This window comes from Oryzias latipes, chromosome 18, assembly GCF_002234675.1.
Source record: "Oryzias latipes chromosome 18, ASM223467v1".
In the NCBI taxonomy this organism is placed as follows: domain Eukaryota; kingdom Metazoa; phylum Chordata; class Actinopteri; order Beloniformes; family Adrianichthyidae; genus Oryzias; species Oryzias latipes.
The window spans coordinates 12,551,660-12,568,562 of record NC_019876.2 but is presented as its reverse complement, the minus strand read 5'-3'; the positions used below and the strand labels follow the sequence as shown (position 1 = coordinate 12,568,562).

Below are 16,903 nucleotides of genomic sequence, written 5' to 3'. Positions count from 1 at the left end.
TTTCATCTTAATTTTCATAATATATTTCCTCCATCATCAGACAAATGCCTCAAGAACATGTTAAAAAAAATCATTTTCATTGGTGTGGCACTGCTTTCCTTGTCTGCTGGGATATCCTGCTCTCTTTACAGTCACCTGGATGTTACTTTGACACTCGGATCCTATCTAAACATGACAAAGAGGTCTGACAGTGCCTGCACATCAACCTACAAGGCCCAAAGTATCCCTTTCACAACATTTGCAGGGATCTAACTTTGGTGCACATCTAGTCAGTATTTTAGAGCCCATGGAGATGGAACACGCGTTCTTAAGGTGAATTTAAATCAATTTTATTTACAAAACATTGTGCAAAATGCAAACCACTAATGTATACAGACATGACTGTAATCAAGATAAAAACAGAGGGATTCTTAATAGGTCAGTTTAAAATGGTCACATCAGTAAAGCTTCACATTTTTTTCTTTAAGGCTGTGGTGGTCCAGTGTGGTCCTCAGGAGTGTCCCTCTGTGCCGCGTGGATCAGTCACTCATGCCGCACGGGAGTGTCTTCAGGACCGGATCTCAGACTGATGATCGAGTGTGTGCCGTCTAACTTTAGTGTGCATTGTGGTGTGTAAGTGTGGCACGAACGCCACCACCCTGAGCGTCTCCTCCTCTGGTCCGGGCCTATGTGTGTCTACGGGTCCTGTGCATGAGTGTCTGAAGGTGTGGGAGTGGTCGAGGAGTGCTGGTCAACCAGCATCTCGGCGTGCTTCAGGTACTGAGCCGTCCTCCTCATCACCGACTCCCTGCGAGCTGGATCCAGTTCTCCTGCACAAAGTCAAAAAGAATACAAATGTAATCTTTCTATCATGTTATAAATAAGTTGGAAACAAAAGCATTTCGGAACCCTGAAGAGACCGGAGCTCTGCCAAAACAGGCCTTTTAGAAATATGTCAAAAATTCCTAAAATTTGTAAGATTTTCTTTTAATAAGCCACAAAATCTGCCAATGTGGTAAAACAAAAATGTCTCACCAGGAATTCTTTTTTAAAATCTAGTCACTATTTTAAACTAAGATTATTTTTTAATTTAAAAACTTTCCTAAAAGGATTATTTCTCTTGCAAGACAGACAATTTCCTTGAAACAAGGGTCTTTTGCTTTTTTTAAATTCTGTTTTTGCAGTCGGCACCTTAGATTGCTCTGTGTGGCTCCAATGAAGAACATGTGACGTCAAAATTTAATTTTATGCTTCTAAAATTAGATCTGACAGCAGGAGGGCAGAATGCCAAACTCACGCTGCGTGGAGACAGTCCCCTCCTGATAAAAGCCAAGCAGAGGATATGTTTTTGGGAAAGTTTAGAAACTGGAGAACAAATAAATGATGTTTAAAGTTTCCCCTTGACCAATGTTGAAGATCATTTTAGCACAAAAAATCCAACAACTAGGGGTTGTGTCCGAATACCTTCACTACTCACCATATAGTGCACTATATAGTGCATTTGCCATTTTGCAGTGGTGTCTGAATCTACAATTCCAAAATTGAGTGCCCTACAAATTTCCCAGAAGTCTCTGCAAAAAACCAGTGTGCATCGATGCTCACTAGATTGTCAAATATAGACCACAATGCATTGCGTTGGAACAATTTTTGCCAAATAAATGTATTTTTTTAATAAACCATCAACGTTTTTATCTTCAAACCCCCACCCCCTTCCCCTCCCTGCTTCAAAGAAATTCAGAAAACTTTCTTTTTTTTTATTTGCTAAAAAGAAAGTAACAATAAAAAAAACATTTAAGTTGGCTCATACTAAGCCTAAGATATTGTAATAAAATAATCAATCAATCAACGCGTTTGTCACTTGTAACGTAAACATACCTGTATTCAAAAGTGATACAATGATTCACTTTCTCGAAGAAACGGTTTAACGGTGTAATATTCGGTTTGGTTTAAAACCAAGAATCCCATTAAAAACTGCTTTTTCTAAAAGTCATTGGGGTTTTTTTTCCACGCAGTTATCATCCGGCGTCATATCTGACCTGCAGCACACTTGATCTATTTATTTAATTTGAGCCGCAGGAAACTGAGGATAAACAGAATCTTCATTTTTGATTTTACTCACAACCCTCTCAATAGGGTCACCTGCTAATCATGTAGTGCTACAACTCACAAATACACATTTGTTTAGATCATTAAGCATTGAATAGATCCAGAATCCTACATTATTCCACCACTTTTCTTTAGCTCAATCAATTATTGCACCTGATTTGATCTATTTTCTAAAGAGCTTTACAAATGTCAAATAAAGATGATCAAAGAGATGTTACTCCATATGCATTTTGCTTGATACTCAAATCTTAACTTTAGAGTAAGGAAAGGGGAAGAGTGGCTGCAAGCTAATAAGAATGTGTCATAGGATGGATCCACTAGTGCCTGTCCTCTGCGTTTGTGTAACCGTCCCCCTCAGACAGGGAGCCTGAAGCCTTTCTGCCACAGACCCGACGGACTCGTCCGCTGACCGGATCCTGCGTGGGGACACTTCATTCTGTGGATGCCAGTCCGCTGAAACATGCTCCCCCATGTGGAAACAATAACAGCAGCAAATGCATTTGTGCAGCTGCTCTGGAGCAAATCCACAAACAATCCTAACTGGACCATAGCAATACCTTTACGCCATGTTACTTCCACAGAGGAAACAGTTGCATTGAGGAACAAAAATAGCCTATGGATCATTTCAGATAAGCAGCTCCTGCATGTCAAATTTGGATACAGCGGAAATTTACAGCACAGTAACAGGAAGGTTATCTAACTAAATTTACTTAAGTATCCTTCAATACAAATAATCTAAACTCTGTTGATTTAATTCAAAAATACCACATTTTTATTCTTTGGCCTAAAGTTGTGTGTCCTAAAACTTGTCGTTTTCTTTGGACAGTTTCTGCAGAGCGGCAGAACTTCGTTAAAATTCGCCTCTAAGTTGATAGCGGGACAGTTGGTGCAGAGAAACCCCCACCCCCTTCCCCTCCCTGCTGCTGAGAGCTCTCTGTTTACATACTCTTTCGCTGGCTTCCAGCCCCTCAAACCCCTAACCCCACATTCCATGGATCCAGTCGTCTATTGGATGAATCAGAATGGAGCAGAGCAGGCAGCTTGTGGCACCGCTCAGTGCATGTTTTTTACGCCAAAACTTCAATCTTTTTCAAACTGCATTTTTTGTCTGCTCCTGATTTACAACAATTTGAATAAAGAAATACTCAGAGATGCTGTTTTAAGCTTAATTCTCCTAATATCTATAATAGAAAAATGCTCCAAGAACATGTTAAAAACAACAGAAACATGGGTCCTTAGCTTCATCACATGACTCTTGAGTCCTAATGTGCATCATAAACCTTGCAAGATAAAATGATGGAACTAGGAAATGTTGCTTTGTTAGCTTCCCAATTTATTTTTTATGTTTTTGTATATAATATCTGTAAATTAAAAGTAAAATATATTTAAAAAGATTAAATAAAAGCTTTGGGATACTGTATGCACAATCCATAAATATTTCACCATACCTTGCACTCCAGTGATCAGGATATCCACAGCCGTCCTGTAACCCCGAATGGCAGAGCTGAACTCTCCCTCCTTCTCCCTCTCCATGGCGGCCTTCAGCTCCTTGGCTGCTTGGTTCAGGTATCCCACGTCCCCCCCATTCAGACTGGAGGGGAGCAGGGAGAGCAGCTCTGAGTGATCGGAGGAGAAGCCCGTTGCTTCTGGAATAGAAAAGAAGGGATTCCTTCAAGTGCTTATTCAAAATGTAAAATCCCTCCATCATCTTAACCCGCTATAGCCCTTTTGGGATCATGGGGTTGCTGGAGCCTGTCCTGGTTACTGTTGGTAGCCGGGACAATGCACACATGCACACCTAGAGACGATTTCAATTCACCAAATGACCTATAAAGCATGTTTTTGGTCTGTGGGAAGAAGCAGAAGTGCCCGGAAAAAACCTGCACATGTAGAGAGCTTGCAAACTTAAACCAGGGGCGAGAGGGCTATCCACTACGCCACCATGCAGCCAATGTTTGAATCCAATTTGTAAATTAAAGGCACAGGGATGTGAAATATTGCAGTTCTGATTAAAAAAACTGTATGGGACCTCAAATTAACAAATAGGTTATTTTTCTTTGTAAAACTTCTTGAATAAAATTAAAACACTGATCTAAAAAATCATATTAATAAGACTATTAGTTTTGAATTAAAGCAGCGAGCCGTGTTGTATGACCCATAAGTGATACCCGTCCCCATTTCCCCGGCTTTATTTTCCCCCTCTGCCTCTGCCACCCCGGTCAGAGCTGCATGTTGTTGTTTTTTAATGGCAGCATCTCTGTTGGTTAAATCTCCATAAAAAAAAACCATTTTATCTTTTGGTCGCCTGGCGGTGACGAACCGGTCTGTGTCATTTTAAGTGACAGCACATTTTGGGATTTCCTTGGCAACTGAGGTCCACATTCCTAATCTGTTTTGTATCATCTGCTGTATCATTTTGTTCAACTTGAGCCAGTATTACATTCATGTATTCATTTCTTTTACAATATTTGGGTGGCAAATGTGTGGGCAACAGGAGAACGCCACTTATGGAGGCTCCCCGTGCTAGCACCTCTGAAAATCGACTAAATTCTTCCAGTAGCTTTCCATTGATGCTCAAGGAGTTAGGAGGCGATAAGATGGGAAGTTTAAAATTGTAGCTGATACTAAAGGTGAATTTTTTAATGGAAAATAAATAAATCTAATTTAATGACATTTTGAAGTTTTGGAGCTAATGTTGACTCCGTTTTTTAAAGTAGATTAATGCAAAACGGCGACAAAAAACCCAAATATTTAGCAAAGCTGAAGCCTAACAAATAAAAGCTTGGATTTGGGAAGCTAGAAGATAATCAGGACTTCCTGTTTATGCTTATTTTCATTCATAAAAGCATTCAAGTTTTGCCCAGAGGTGTTGTGTTTTTGACCTTGTGTGTAGCAGGGATCAAAAACCGCCAAGTCGTTATCAGACAGAGGCGGGGGGCCCTCTTCCTTTGGAGATGGGACTTTCTCCTCTGCCTCTGAGTCAAACAGGGAATCGAACTCCTCGTGGGTCCCGTCTGGTTGGTGGCGTCTTGGTGAAGATATTTCAGGAGAAGCAGCTGGACAAACGGACAGAAGATGAGAACAAAAATCTACCAAAAATAGTAAATAAATAACGTTTAAAGTCTCGTACCTCGCTCTTCCAGATCACTAAGTTCCTCTTCTCCTCTGGGAGTTCCTCCGACCTCAACGTACGCCTCGGCTGCCACCTCCGGCTCCCCCAACTCTAAGCTCAAGTTGGTGCCCAAATCTTGGGGTAAAGTGGGGGCCTCCCTGCCCTCTTCCTCTTCAGCCGGGTCACAATCCGAAGCCCTCCGCTTGGGCAGGGGAATTAGAGGGGGAGGCAGAGCCCCGGCCGAGAACAGAGGGGAGGGATCAAGGGGCCTTGTGACTTCACCCCCCTGAGGGAAGAAAAATGAAGGAAGAGAAATGAGGAGGAGGAGGGGGATATGAGACAGTGAAAGTGTGAATCTGTGTCCTCACTCTGAAGAAGTCCTTGAGCTGCGGGCTGTTGTAGAGCGCAGGGATGCTGGTGGTGAACTGAAGCATGGCCTCGGCTGCCTTCCTCCTCTCCTCAATCACAGCCTCATCAAACCTCCCTGAAGTAGAAATCACAAGCTACACTTTACTACTGCATGTTGAAAAAAGTAAAAGAATATTCAATTATTACAACTTCTGGGTATTTACATCTACGGCAAAGAAGCATGGCTGTTGTTGCCGTGGCAAAGCAGACAAATAGTAACAACAGCCTTTTTTTATACATCTATTTTTTTTGTTCTTTTCCTGATATGTGATATTTGATTTAAAAAACATATTTAAAAAAAAAAAGGCATTGCCAGTTTTGCAGCTCGATTTCTTTAACTGAGTTTAATTCTGCCTCATAGTTTTCATAATGGCCCCAAAATGCAACCAAATAATTCCAGCTGAATGTTTAAAGACCCACTCTAATGGAAATTTTGTTTTTTGTGTGTTTTTTAACACATTCTTCTGGCATTTTTAAGATGATGGAGGACATATATAAGGAAAGTTAAGCTTTTCTGACTACGTATTCATTCAAATTGTTGTAAATAAGGAGTAGATAAAAAAAAACGCCATTTGAAAAATGTATTCATATACTTCGTTACAAAACAGCATAATTAAAAGATCACTGAGAAATCTTTCAAAACAGATCAAAAGAGGTGGGACTTTAAATTAGTTCTTAAGGCTACTGTGGACAGGATCCTCTGTGTTGCAACCATGCATTCAAAAATAAGCCACACCATCAAGAGTAATGTAGAAAGCGAAAGGCAGAACAGGAACAACAGAAGTAAAAATGAAAAAGAGGTGATTACAGCTCCCAGTGATGCTGAAATATCAGATATTTTTATTAACGCCCATCATGAATGATGTGATCGTTGCAGAACGTACCAAAAACCTGCGCACGTGGAAAAGGGGGGAACTCCTCCTGCCGTCTAAACAGGTTCCTGTGCGTGAACGCCAGCTCTCCGTGGAGCTTCTTCAGCTCCGAGAACCTCCTCCACACCGCCACCTCCTTCACATCCTCTGGATGAATTTTAGATACAAACTGCAAACCCCAGAAAAGATGGTTCAATCGTTATTACATGCTCAAAAATCATTTTTTCGTAAAGAGCTGGAGTTTTTAATACAATCGGTGGCGGGTAAAAAAAGGCCGATTTTTTTTTTCAAAGTCAAATTTTTAATTAGACTGATTTTCAAAGCATACTTGTCGAGCACAGGAGGATTAGTGTGGTCATGGGGAGATCATGAAAAGAATCACAAGTTTCCTCCCCCCTGGCTTAATCGCACAGAAGAAGTTCATTGTGCTTCATCTCTACAGAAAAAAACTGACTGAAAAGAAGTCAAACTTGCTTTTAACTGTGTCAACACTTTTTTGATTCCACACACTTGCAAATAAAAACAACGTATGTAGCCTAATTACCTTACTTAGGAAAGAAAGAAAGAAAGAAATAGCCAAAGGACATATCTTTAAAAAATAAAACTTTGACAGCTAAAGATGAGCATGATTGACACTGACCCTGGCTGTCACTTTGTACTCCGTGTGACCCTTCTCGTGGGTCCGAGGCTCGCTAACAGCGAAGAACCGATAATATTCTTCTTTTGGTTTCTTTGACATGTTTTGTCTGAGTTCTAGCCAAAAAAAAAGTATCAGACAAGCAGATGAACGAAGCAAAACTATCCACAAAAACACTGCGCTGAACGGCTCTGTTGTGATTCTTCAGCACCTCCTCTTTCACAACTTCCTGGTTGGTGACGTTCGCGCATGCGTGATTACGTACGTAAAACGCGACACATATCTTTTATTTAATTTTTGAAAGCTTAACATTTATTCTATGTATTTTGTGTTTTTTAAATATTTGGAAACACGTTTTTACCATTGATAACCCACGATATTTCTTATTTGCTATGTTTATATTAAATGTACTATTCTAATAAATTTACTTTTTTTCTTCTCCGAGTAATCCTTTTCGCTGAGAGGTTTTAATTTTTCTCATAAATATGAAATAATTTCACTGTATTTTATGCTGACTTTTCAACTTAACCATGGTTTAATTTACTTAAAAAGAACATCACTTTCGTGAACTCAACATGTATAGTGAGGGTTACAATCCTGTAGGGGATGGTATTGAGCCAGAAATTTAAAAATACTGAAAAAAGCTAAAGGAAGATGAAAAATGCACGTTGTTTTCGTATGTTTGTGTAAGTAAGCCTGTGTTCTTGTTTTTAGGCAACGACAGGAAAACAAACGTGTCCTGCATCAAGGAAGCTGCTCGAATATGCAAAGAAATACGCCTTGGACATACCCAGACAATAGATAAAAGAAAGCGGTCTAGACTAAACTTAAACTACAAGGCCGAGGAAGTTCCCCCCATGGTTTTCTTTTCCTGCCCAATGCTATATAAGCTTCTTTTTATTCTCCTGGAACAATCAGGACTTTGTACCATCAACTTTGTATTCTTAACATGGCCTGATCAGCCTTAAAGTATGTTGTTTCATTGATCCAGATGTTTTAAATATACCAAAATTAAAAAAATATATACTTTTCTTCTAACTGTTGATTATTTAAATTTTTAGTTAACCGTATCTAATGACTTAAGTCTCCATCAGGCGCTGTGTTGTGAGGGTTAAACAAAAACCAAAAGCTTAGCAGAGGATGGTTTCGATCCATCGACCTCTGGGTTATGGGCCCAGCACGCTTCCGCTGCGCCACTCTGCTACACATTCCTCCAAAGCAAACACTTACTATTTGTACAATGGTCACACACGGACTGTTGAAGTCTGGGTGTATCATGCCTGGTCTTTTGGTGCAGGAAATTGTTGACCAGCTTTTCTTGTTTCTTTAAGACCTCTGCCAAATACAAAGACATCAAGAAATTGGTTATGCTTCATGTGAAAGAAAATGTGGGTCATTTTTACAGAACGCTTAAAAATACAAGCTTACATAAATTGGAATTTTATTCTTAATTGGAGATCTAAAAAAATAATTGTTATATAAGGATATGATGAAAGAGGCCCTTCGTGAATTTAAGTGAAAGTGCTTCACATAAAGTCTTATCAGACGCACCGCACCCTGCAAGTCATCAAAAAACTCAAAGTCTCGAGTACAACTAATCTAATCCTTTTATTATCCACCCTCATATGCAGTCTTACTTATTGCAGTTTTATTACAACATACTTTGTACATTTTTTGACTAAGCATTTCATAAGAAAAGTAATAAATAAATAAGCAGTTGTTATGGTGCAAATCAAAGGACAGATCCCCCGGGGTCCACTAGTTTTGTCTGTGAGGATCCTGAAACAATGAGATGAAAGCACAAATCTTCAGCCAGACTGGTTTGAACTGGTTCAGGTCTGTTTTGCTCTACCTCCTCCTTTTTTTTTTTATCAAGCACATGCTTTCTTACAAAATAAACTTTCTCACTGGGGATCAGACGCGGATTTGTAGTGAGGCTCTGTGTGTTTGTGCTTCCTTTCCAGATCTTTGTTAAAGTGTATTTTGAGCACTGCACTCGACTGACTTTTTACATCAACTCATGGATCCTTTTTGTTATTTCTCACATTTGGATGTCTACTACCTGTGTTAGTCAATTGCACATTTGAGCCACAAGTTTGAGTTTTTAGCTCCAACATACCCCAAAAAAAGTAACAAAAAAGGTTCCCTTTCTTAGTAAAGGAGCATTTTTTTCTGGAAAAAAATGCACAGCTTGCACAAAATAAAAGTCGAGTTGGTCCCTCGTGTCCTCCATGACCTTTAAATGTTGTTAAGGTGGTCTAAGCAATGTTATGCTTGGTTGACATGGCACGAGGAGAAAGTACATATACTGCAAGAGTCATGTTTCCACTTATACACATTGCTACGCTCCATATTATCATCTCACTATTTGCTTCATCTTATAAACATGTTTACGCATCGCTGTTCCTTCCTTGTTCACCGGTTGCCCTTTTGCCTCATTTCTCTGACTCCTCCTTTCTCTTTCCTTGTTTCTGCCAAATATCCAGCTGTTCGCCGCCAGTTAAACCCAGGAAAATAAATCGTAAAAATACCAGGTAGACACTGTTGCAACCTGACTGCACACACCATCAACAGGCCGTGATTGAAGGGACAACCAGATGGTGTCTGTTAAGGATTGTGTACAGTAGACAGACACGAGCCTGATTCTGTTTGCTCAAACGTGATAACAGCGCCATGTCTAAATAAAGAGCTGCCAAATGCATCTTAGGGAGGTCAACATTTGCTCTATTTTAAGCAACATGGTTGCAAGTAACCTCATTCATGCTGAGACGCTTTCTAAGGCTTGGCACGTGGCTGCAGTGGATATGCAGGAACAAGGACACAGCTTTAAAAAATGTTACAAGTTCTGCAATTATTTAACACATTTTATCAAAGCTGTGCTTCTGCAGAGCTTTGGATTTGTTGTCACGATCAGAGACTGAACAACATCAAAGCGACAGGTATGTACATGCAGAGCTGCGGTCACGTGGGAGCCGGGTAGTGGAGCGTGTTCTTGTGCTTCATCTGCTGCTGCTTACGGATGTGTTTACGTGTCATGGCAGTGAAGAAGATGTACAGGTGGGGTTAAGGACAAAATGTTGGGAGCATCAATACTGGAAGTTTACTATCTATATGTTCTAAACTTAAAATGTTCCTAATTAGAAGTATTCAGTCAGTATACTTTCTACTCTACGTACACAGTTTACCACACTTGCTATACTTATACTCAAGTATACTTAATAAATTAAAGTTCAAGTGTACTACTTTTTGCCAAGGGAGGTCCTAAAAGCTTTAGGGAATATTTTATAATATAAACCTATAAAATTACAAAAAAAAGGGCCACAGATTAGGCAACCAGAGCCAAAAATAAACCATTACAAGAACATTTGTGCTTTTCGTAGAAAATCTGCTTCAGCAGAGGATAAGAAATGCTTTACAGCATGTGCGTTGATGTTTTTTCAAACTATATCATATTTAAGTAATTTAAGCAAAAAATGCATTTTAGATTCTAGTATACTACATATTTGGAAGTTTTTTTTATTCTAAAAATTCTGGTTTAATTTTATTCTTTCAATTTTTCTAATCCTAATCAAGTTATAAAGCACACTAAATACTTAGGCTATTGTGTGTTAATCAAACCTAAATAAAGTTGATCAAGTTTGGGTTGTGAAGAGGAGAAGGATGACATTTAAGTAGTTGTTGGGATTTGATTAAATCATTCCAGAAAGCGTTCTGATAAAAGAATAAAAGCTTTTTTGTAAACTTTATTTTTGAACTAATTAGTTTTGTTGATTTAAATTGATTGGATTATCTTCAGGAAAGGTTTGCAGGATCATGTACTTTATTTTGAATTTTTTGCAGTATTGTGACTTAGAGAATTCGAAAAGAAATCCGAAAACCCTTACTTCAAAACATTTAAAGTTTATATAACCTAAAGAATAACTTTTTAATTGAACAGTGTTGGAGATTTGTTGACTTTAAGTAAAGCAAATACAGTTTCGCTGTGAAAAACCAGATAAACCTTCATGTTTCCCAATTCTTGCTTCTCGGAAAGGGAACAAAAAAGCAGGACGTGATTGGTCCGTTCTTTTGTAGGCGTGGCTTGGTATTAGGTAAAAATACATGCGCAGAGCGGCTGTCAGACAGACAGTACAGACCGAATCACACATCTATAATAAAACCTGACGGACTATTTGTTGATTACATCAGGTAAGACAGACTTTCTTTTCATTAATAAATGCTACAGAGCGATAAAAGAAAGGCGTGGAATTTTTCAAACCATAGTTTCAGCTTTATGGACTTAATACGCTGCACGTGGATCAGAGTGTGACGTAGTACCGGCTTCCCTTTGCATCACCCTTGATAAAAATGTATCTATGCGTAATGTTTTAATCCAAGTAGTTGTAATTAAAACGTTTAATTCACGTTAAAATGTAAAAAAGGTTGCGGTGACTATTTTGGCTTTGAACTTTGCTAAAAAAAGAAAAAAAGGTAGCCGGTAACTTCCGGTAAATTAAATTATTGAAACACAATGTTCAATAACATATTGTGCTTTAAGTTAGTAGTGAATTTGTCTATTATTGATTTATAAGGTACTATGATGGTTTTCATTAACCTTTGAGTGTTTAAAAGTCGTTATTTATCGCTCGAAGTTGAATTTATTTGCGTGTATGTTAAGCCGGTTGGTCTGTTGCATCAGACACAATCATGATGCACCTATGGGGAAAAACACGGAACAAAAGATTGGTTGTAGTTTATGTTTAATTTTGTACTCGTTTAATCCTAAATGTATTTTCACTTTTCGGCTAAATTTAAAACGTATCAAATTTTAGCTAACGCTTGCGCGTGCCGGCTTATTAGAAACGTTGGGGGTCGAGTAAAACCCGGGAAAAAAGTCAGTTTTTTTTTTGTTTAATTTTTTTGTATTTTTTTTTTTAGACTTAAAAAGATGAACAAAGACACAGAAATTGACATGGAGGAAGTGAAGCTGAATGAAGTGGACCCGGAGAAGCAGCCCATGACAGGCGACGGTCAGGCTGCAGGCAACGAGAAGAATGGAAGCGTCAAGCTGAAGGTCCCTGAGGATGACGTCACATTCACCGGCCTGTCCAAAGAGGAGCTGCTGAGAGTTGCTGGCACCCCAGGGTAGGAGTTTCATCCCTCCTATAACAAATGCTGAGCTCCCCTGTCTGTCTTTGCTTTATTTTAGTTTTTTATTGATTACTGACATTTTTTCACCTCCTTCCAGATGGGTGCGAACACGCTGGGTACTGCTTGTCCTGTTCTGGCTGGGCTGGGTGGGCATGCTCGCCGGCGCCATCGTGATCATTGTCCAGGCGCCTCGCTGCAAACCTATTCCTGAGATGAACTGGTGGAATGAAGGCCCTCTGTACCAGATCGATGACCTCGATGCCTTCTCTGGTGGCATGGAAGGTAAAGTATTTTTAGCTCGGATTGTACCTCGTTTATGCTGTCTTATTTTTGTCTGTGTGCTTAACAGCCAGGAAAGTCTTGTGACAAATTCCTCAGTTGTCTGCATTTCTCGACTGAGCGAGTCATGATACTAGACTGCTGACTATGCAGCACAGCGACTGACTAAAGGCCATGAATCTGTTGAAGTCAGTTCTTTCATATCTCTTATCCAGATTTTAGGTTCAGTTGAGCAACCATGTTCTGCTTTTTTTTTTAGTCCAAGAATGCTTCATTAGTTTAGATTTCTAATTATTTCTTCAAGGCTTTCCCAAACAGACTTAAAGTTTGTTGCTTTTTAACGTATGTCTTTCACGTCCAGTTGGGTTGTTGTGCTGGAAAAAGCACAGCTGGTTTCCAGCCGGTCAGGGAGGACAGAATGTTCTGTCCGTACAGTAACTTAGCAGGGAGAACTCTAGTTTCCAGCAGGCTTTGGGAAGCATTCCAAAAACCACATGTGACCTGGGATATTGTTCTCGGATGAACAAGCTTTTTGTGCCCCGGCCTCACATGGCCAGCAGAGGGTGCGGAGGAAATCATTCACACGCTCCTGCTCCGGGGTTTTTTTTAAATGTCCACTAATTAAGTGTTTAAGGTCTTTACTATATTGTACATGTGCACCGACACTGAATGTGTTCCCAAAGTACACTGTGTATCCTCAGACTCTGCTTCTGTGAACACAAAAGCTGTGAAACTCACACAGACTCAGCATTTCCTTCCTTACGTCCCTGTCTTTGCTAGGTCTAGAGGAGAAGTTGGACGGCATGACCCAGCTGAAGGTGAAAGGACTCGTTCTTGGTCCTTTACACAGTGTCCAGGAAGACGAGCCGGCTACACTGGAACTTGATAAGATCAGTCCAATCTTTGGGTCTCTAAAGCAATTGGAAGCAGTGTTGGCAAAAGCCCACAAAAAGGGTAGGTCGAGCAAACTTTAATCCCAGTTCTGCTGTTTCTATGAAGAAGTAATGCATAACTAAATTATGTCTGGATACTACTAGGCATGTCTGTGGTGCTTGACCTGACTCCAAACTACAAAGGATCTGCTCCCTGGTTTCAAAATGACGATGAGATCGTGGAGAAAGTCAAGGTGGGACCCAGTTCAGAACGGGCTTTGAGCACTCAGCAGGCGTGAAAGTTTTAGAGTTGTGGCTCATTGAGATGCTTGTCGTCTCTTCCAGTCTGCGGCAGAATACTGGCTGAATCTGGGAGTGGATGCCATCAAGCTTCGCGACCTCTCTCGTGCGTCCAACCTCACGGACTGGCCGAAACTGCGTGCTGCTGTCCAGGGCAACCGAACAGAGGACACCAAGAGCAGGTGAGTTTCCCCCCCTGTTTCATTTAAGCAGAAACATTTTCAACAGGCGTTTGAAAGAGAAGAAATGCTAGCAAAGTGAGGCAGTTTTTAGGAACGTGTCAGTTGACGGGATCTTTTTCCTTAATGATCTGATGAAAATTGTGTTATTGGCGCTTTTTGGATGATTGAGGACATATAAAGAAAAATCTTAAAACGGCAATTCTGCCTATTTCTTTATTCAAATTCTTATGAAGAAAAAAAAGAGAGAATATGCTGTTTGGAAAAGCTCACTGCTCTGCTCCATTCTGATGCATCCACTTGTATACTACTAGATCCATGTGCGTCTTCGTTTCCTCGTCTGAGCTGACATCTGGATCAGAGCTGTACGGCTGGATAGCTCCAAAATTTCTCACCATTTTTGCTGCACGGCTAATGTTAGGGCCTGTAAACTAGTGGGAGAGCGTGGAAAAACTCAGACAGGCAGAAGGGGTAATGTTGTAATCCTAATTAAAACTACTGGGAATGCTTTTAAAATGGCTCATGAGATGATCAGAGTAGGTCTTTAAAAACATCAAAGACTTTCCTCTGCCTGTAAGATCAGGGTGAGGAATCTGCAGTCATCTTGCTGTGACAACCCCTGACCTGCTTCTTTCCTGCAGGGGCCTGATAGGTGTGGTTGAAGGAGCTTCTCCCTCAGAGGTTTCTCAGCTCATCAACGCCTCTGGGGTCGATCTCGTGCTGTCAGACCTGCTCAGCAGCAGCAGCGGAGGTAAGATGGGGTTTGTTTGTGCTCACCACCTGCCATGCTTTCACAGTCTTATCTTTCAGTTTTCGAACGCTAATGTCTGTCTGATATTTAGGCGCCGAGCGCATCAGGGCCATGGATATTCTCCACCCTCAGCAGAGGAATGTGGGATGGGGTCTCGGCGCCTCGAGCAACGTTCATCTGTCGACACAAGCTAAAGCTCCGGGTCTGATTCGTCTGTATCAGCTACTTCTGTTCACTATGCCCGGAACGCCTGTGTTCACCTATGGAGATGACATCGGACTTCAGGCAGGAAATGTGAGTCCTCTTTTGGACCAGATGTTTGTTGAATTACACACAAAGCAACAGCTGAAATGTATAAATATTTTTATATTTTTAGGGTTCAGAAAAACCAAAAATGCTTTGGGACTTGGAATCGGAATCGGTGAGTGTTCACACCATCTGCCTTCCAGAGTGTTGTTTTCCCCGCCGCCGCATTATTTACGTTTTACACTTTCCATGTTCAGGCTAATGCAACAGAGCACTCTGAAGTGAGGAAGTGGTTCAAGTCCCTCAGCGACCTGCGAGGAAAGGAGCGCTCGCTTCTCCATGGCGACTACTACTCCCTGTACTCGTCCCCCTCATGCCTCGCTTTTCTGCGGCTTTGGGATCAGAGCGAGCGATACATCACTATCGTCAACTGGGGGGAGAAAGCAGAAACGCTCAAACTGTCACTGCCGCTGCCGCCTACAGGCAAGGAGAACCTCTGTGCACTTTCTTAAATCTGTTTTTTAATTGTTGTAACATAAAAAAACTTGTCTCTACAGATGGAGTCGAGTTACCAGAAACGGCTAAGGTGAAACTTTCGACGGATGAAAACCAAGAGGCCGACTCCTCCATCAGTCTGGACAAACTCACTTTAGGACCCAGGCAGGCTTTGCTCCTGCAGTTCCCCTATACCGCCTGAAGATGGCGCCAAACTACAAAAAGCAGTTTTCAGATTGGATTTTGTGATCAGAAGCTGCAACAGTTCAACTTAGTCCTTTAAAAATGAGTCACTCCTTAACACAATAGTTGGATCTAAAGAGTTAAAAATGTTTTTTGCTGTGGGTGTTCCTAGTTTGACATTTTGCTTATTTGTTGTTTTGAAAAGTTGCAAAATTTGTGTACAAACAGATTTTATGTGGTCAGTTATCTTTTTTTTTTGTTTTTAAATTTGGGCAGCATTCCACTTTTTGGGCATTCCTTTTAGACATTTTATTGTCATTTTAAGGATTTTCTTCTTTTTTTTGGGGTTCTTTTAAAATGCTTGAAGAGGAAAAAAACCAACGTGACAAACATCTTTTCAAAGAAAAATAATAAACCCGTCTGTACCGTCTCCTGTGTCCTCATGTTTTTGTGAACCATGTTCTTATCAAATCTAGCTTTGTAGATGAAGATAAAAATCAATTGTTTGTCGTTCACACCCTGTACAGGTGTGTGAAACTGTGTCACAGATGTTCAAGGAAGCGCATCTAAATTCTCCAACTTAAATTTGACGGCTTCATGGCTGCGTTTTTCTTTTTTTTTTTTTATGTTTTATTGTCACACTAACGACTTTTTACAGATCCTAAAAGTTCAAATGAGTTTCTTCAAAATATCCTATAAAGTTGCATGATTATTTGGCAAACAGAGTTCAAATAACCTTAAATATTAAGTTTTACTAGGTATTTGTATCATCTCTTTTGTGTCAAAGTTTAATATTGAGTGAAATATTTCTGCGTGCTTGAAGTTGTATGATATCACCTTATGGAAATATTGCCTGGCTCTGAATAGGAATCATAAGATTAAACCAAAGAAACTGTTATAAAGTTGTGCTTTGAGGTGGAACAAGCATTTCTACATAGACCAGGAGGATCATCGACTCGTCTCAGAGTTGCATCAAAAACAGTCTGGGTTTGCTCTTCATCACCACAAGTTCTTTGAAAAAACTGTTAAAACTTTCAAACCTGAACATGTTCAGGAGCAGATCTTAAACAGAACGTTTGTCAATCATCTCAGAAAAACTTTATCAGCCCGGGTCACGGCTTACATCAGGCAGCTTGATACAAGACGGCACCATTTATGAACTGGAGGTTCGTTTACGACATGCTCTTTAAAAAATAAAATTCAATCAACTTATAGGATATGAATTGCAAAATATTAAGCCTAAGAAACATTCCAATTAACATTCTGGCAATTGAAAATTTACATCTGATACACTTTTTTAAATTAAAAGCAATAGAAATAAATGAATGAAATAAAGACCAAAACGATTTGCTCA

The 16,903-nt window shown here is 40.1% G+C and overlaps 2 protein-coding genes and 1 non-coding gene across 3 annotated transcripts; 1 reads left to right on the top strand and 2 right to left on the bottom strand.

Moving 5' to 3' along the window:
- Positions 1–307: 307 nt before the first annotated feature.
- snx15 (sorting nexin 15) lies at positions 308–7,362 on the bottom strand. Its single transcript, XM_004079685.4, has 7 exons — positions 7,118–7,362; positions 6,490–6,646; positions 5,566–5,681; positions 5,216–5,483; positions 4,968–5,141; positions 3,534–3,731; positions 308–809 (listed from the first exon to the last, which is right to left on the bottom strand). Exons 1-7 carry the CDS (start codon positions 7,214–7,216, stop codon positions 676–678), a joined length of 1,146 nt encoding a protein of 381 aa, XP_004079733.1. The 5' UTR covers positions 7,217–7,362; the 3' UTR covers positions 308–675.
- An 883-nt stretch (positions 7,363–8,245) lies between these two features.
- Positions 8,246–8,317, bottom strand: trnam-cau. The gene has a single exon. It is a non-coding gene; the product is annotated as a tRNA-Met (tRNA).
- Positions 8,318–11,176: 2,859 nt separating this feature from the next.
- Positions 11,177–16,147, top strand: slc3a2 (solute carrier family 3 member 2). Its single transcript, XM_004079684.4, has 11 exons — positions 11,177–11,302; positions 12,032–12,238; positions 12,342–12,526; positions 13,304–13,477; positions 13,561–13,649; positions 13,741–13,877; positions 14,516–14,625; positions 14,717–14,919; positions 15,002–15,046; positions 15,129–15,354; positions 15,429–16,147. The coding sequence occupies exons 2-11, from the start codon at positions 12,042–12,044 to the stop codon at positions 15,566–15,568; spliced, it is 1,506 nt and encodes a 501-aa protein (XP_004079732.1). The 5' UTR covers positions 11,177–11,302; positions 12,032–12,041; the 3' UTR covers positions 15,569–16,147.
- Positions 16,148–16,903: the final 756 nt, after the last annotated feature.

What these genes read in the sequence shown, in the direction of transcription:
- slc3a2 (XM_004079684.4), top strand. Translation starts at nt 12,042, where the DNA reads ATGAACAAAGACACAGAAATTGACATGGAGGAAGTGAAGCTGAATGAA. An exon ending in TCGGACTTCAGGCAGGAAAT is followed by an intron (nt 14,920 to 15,001) that starts GTGAGTCCTCTT and finishes TTATATTTTTAG; the next exon opens with GGTTCAGAAAAACCAAAAAT. An exon ending in ACTGCCGCTGCCGCCTACAG is followed by an intron (nt 15,355 to 15,428) that starts GCAAGGAGAACC and finishes TTGTCTCTACAG; the next exon opens with ATGGAGTCGAGTTACCAGAA.
- snx15 (XM_004079685.4), bottom strand. Translation starts at nt 7,216, where the DNA reads ATGTCAAAGAAACCAAAAGAAGAATATTATCGGTTCTTCGCTGTTAGC. An exon ending in AGTACAAAGTGACAGCCAGG is followed by an intron (nt 6,647 to 7,117) that starts GTCAGTGTCAAT and finishes TGGGGTTTGCAG; the next exon opens with TTTGTATCTAAAATTCATCC. An exon ending in TAGTGATCTGGAAGAGCGAG is followed by an intron (nt 5,142 to 5,215) that starts GTACGAGACTTT and finishes CCGTTTGTCCAG; the next exon opens with CTGCTTCTCCTGAAATATCT.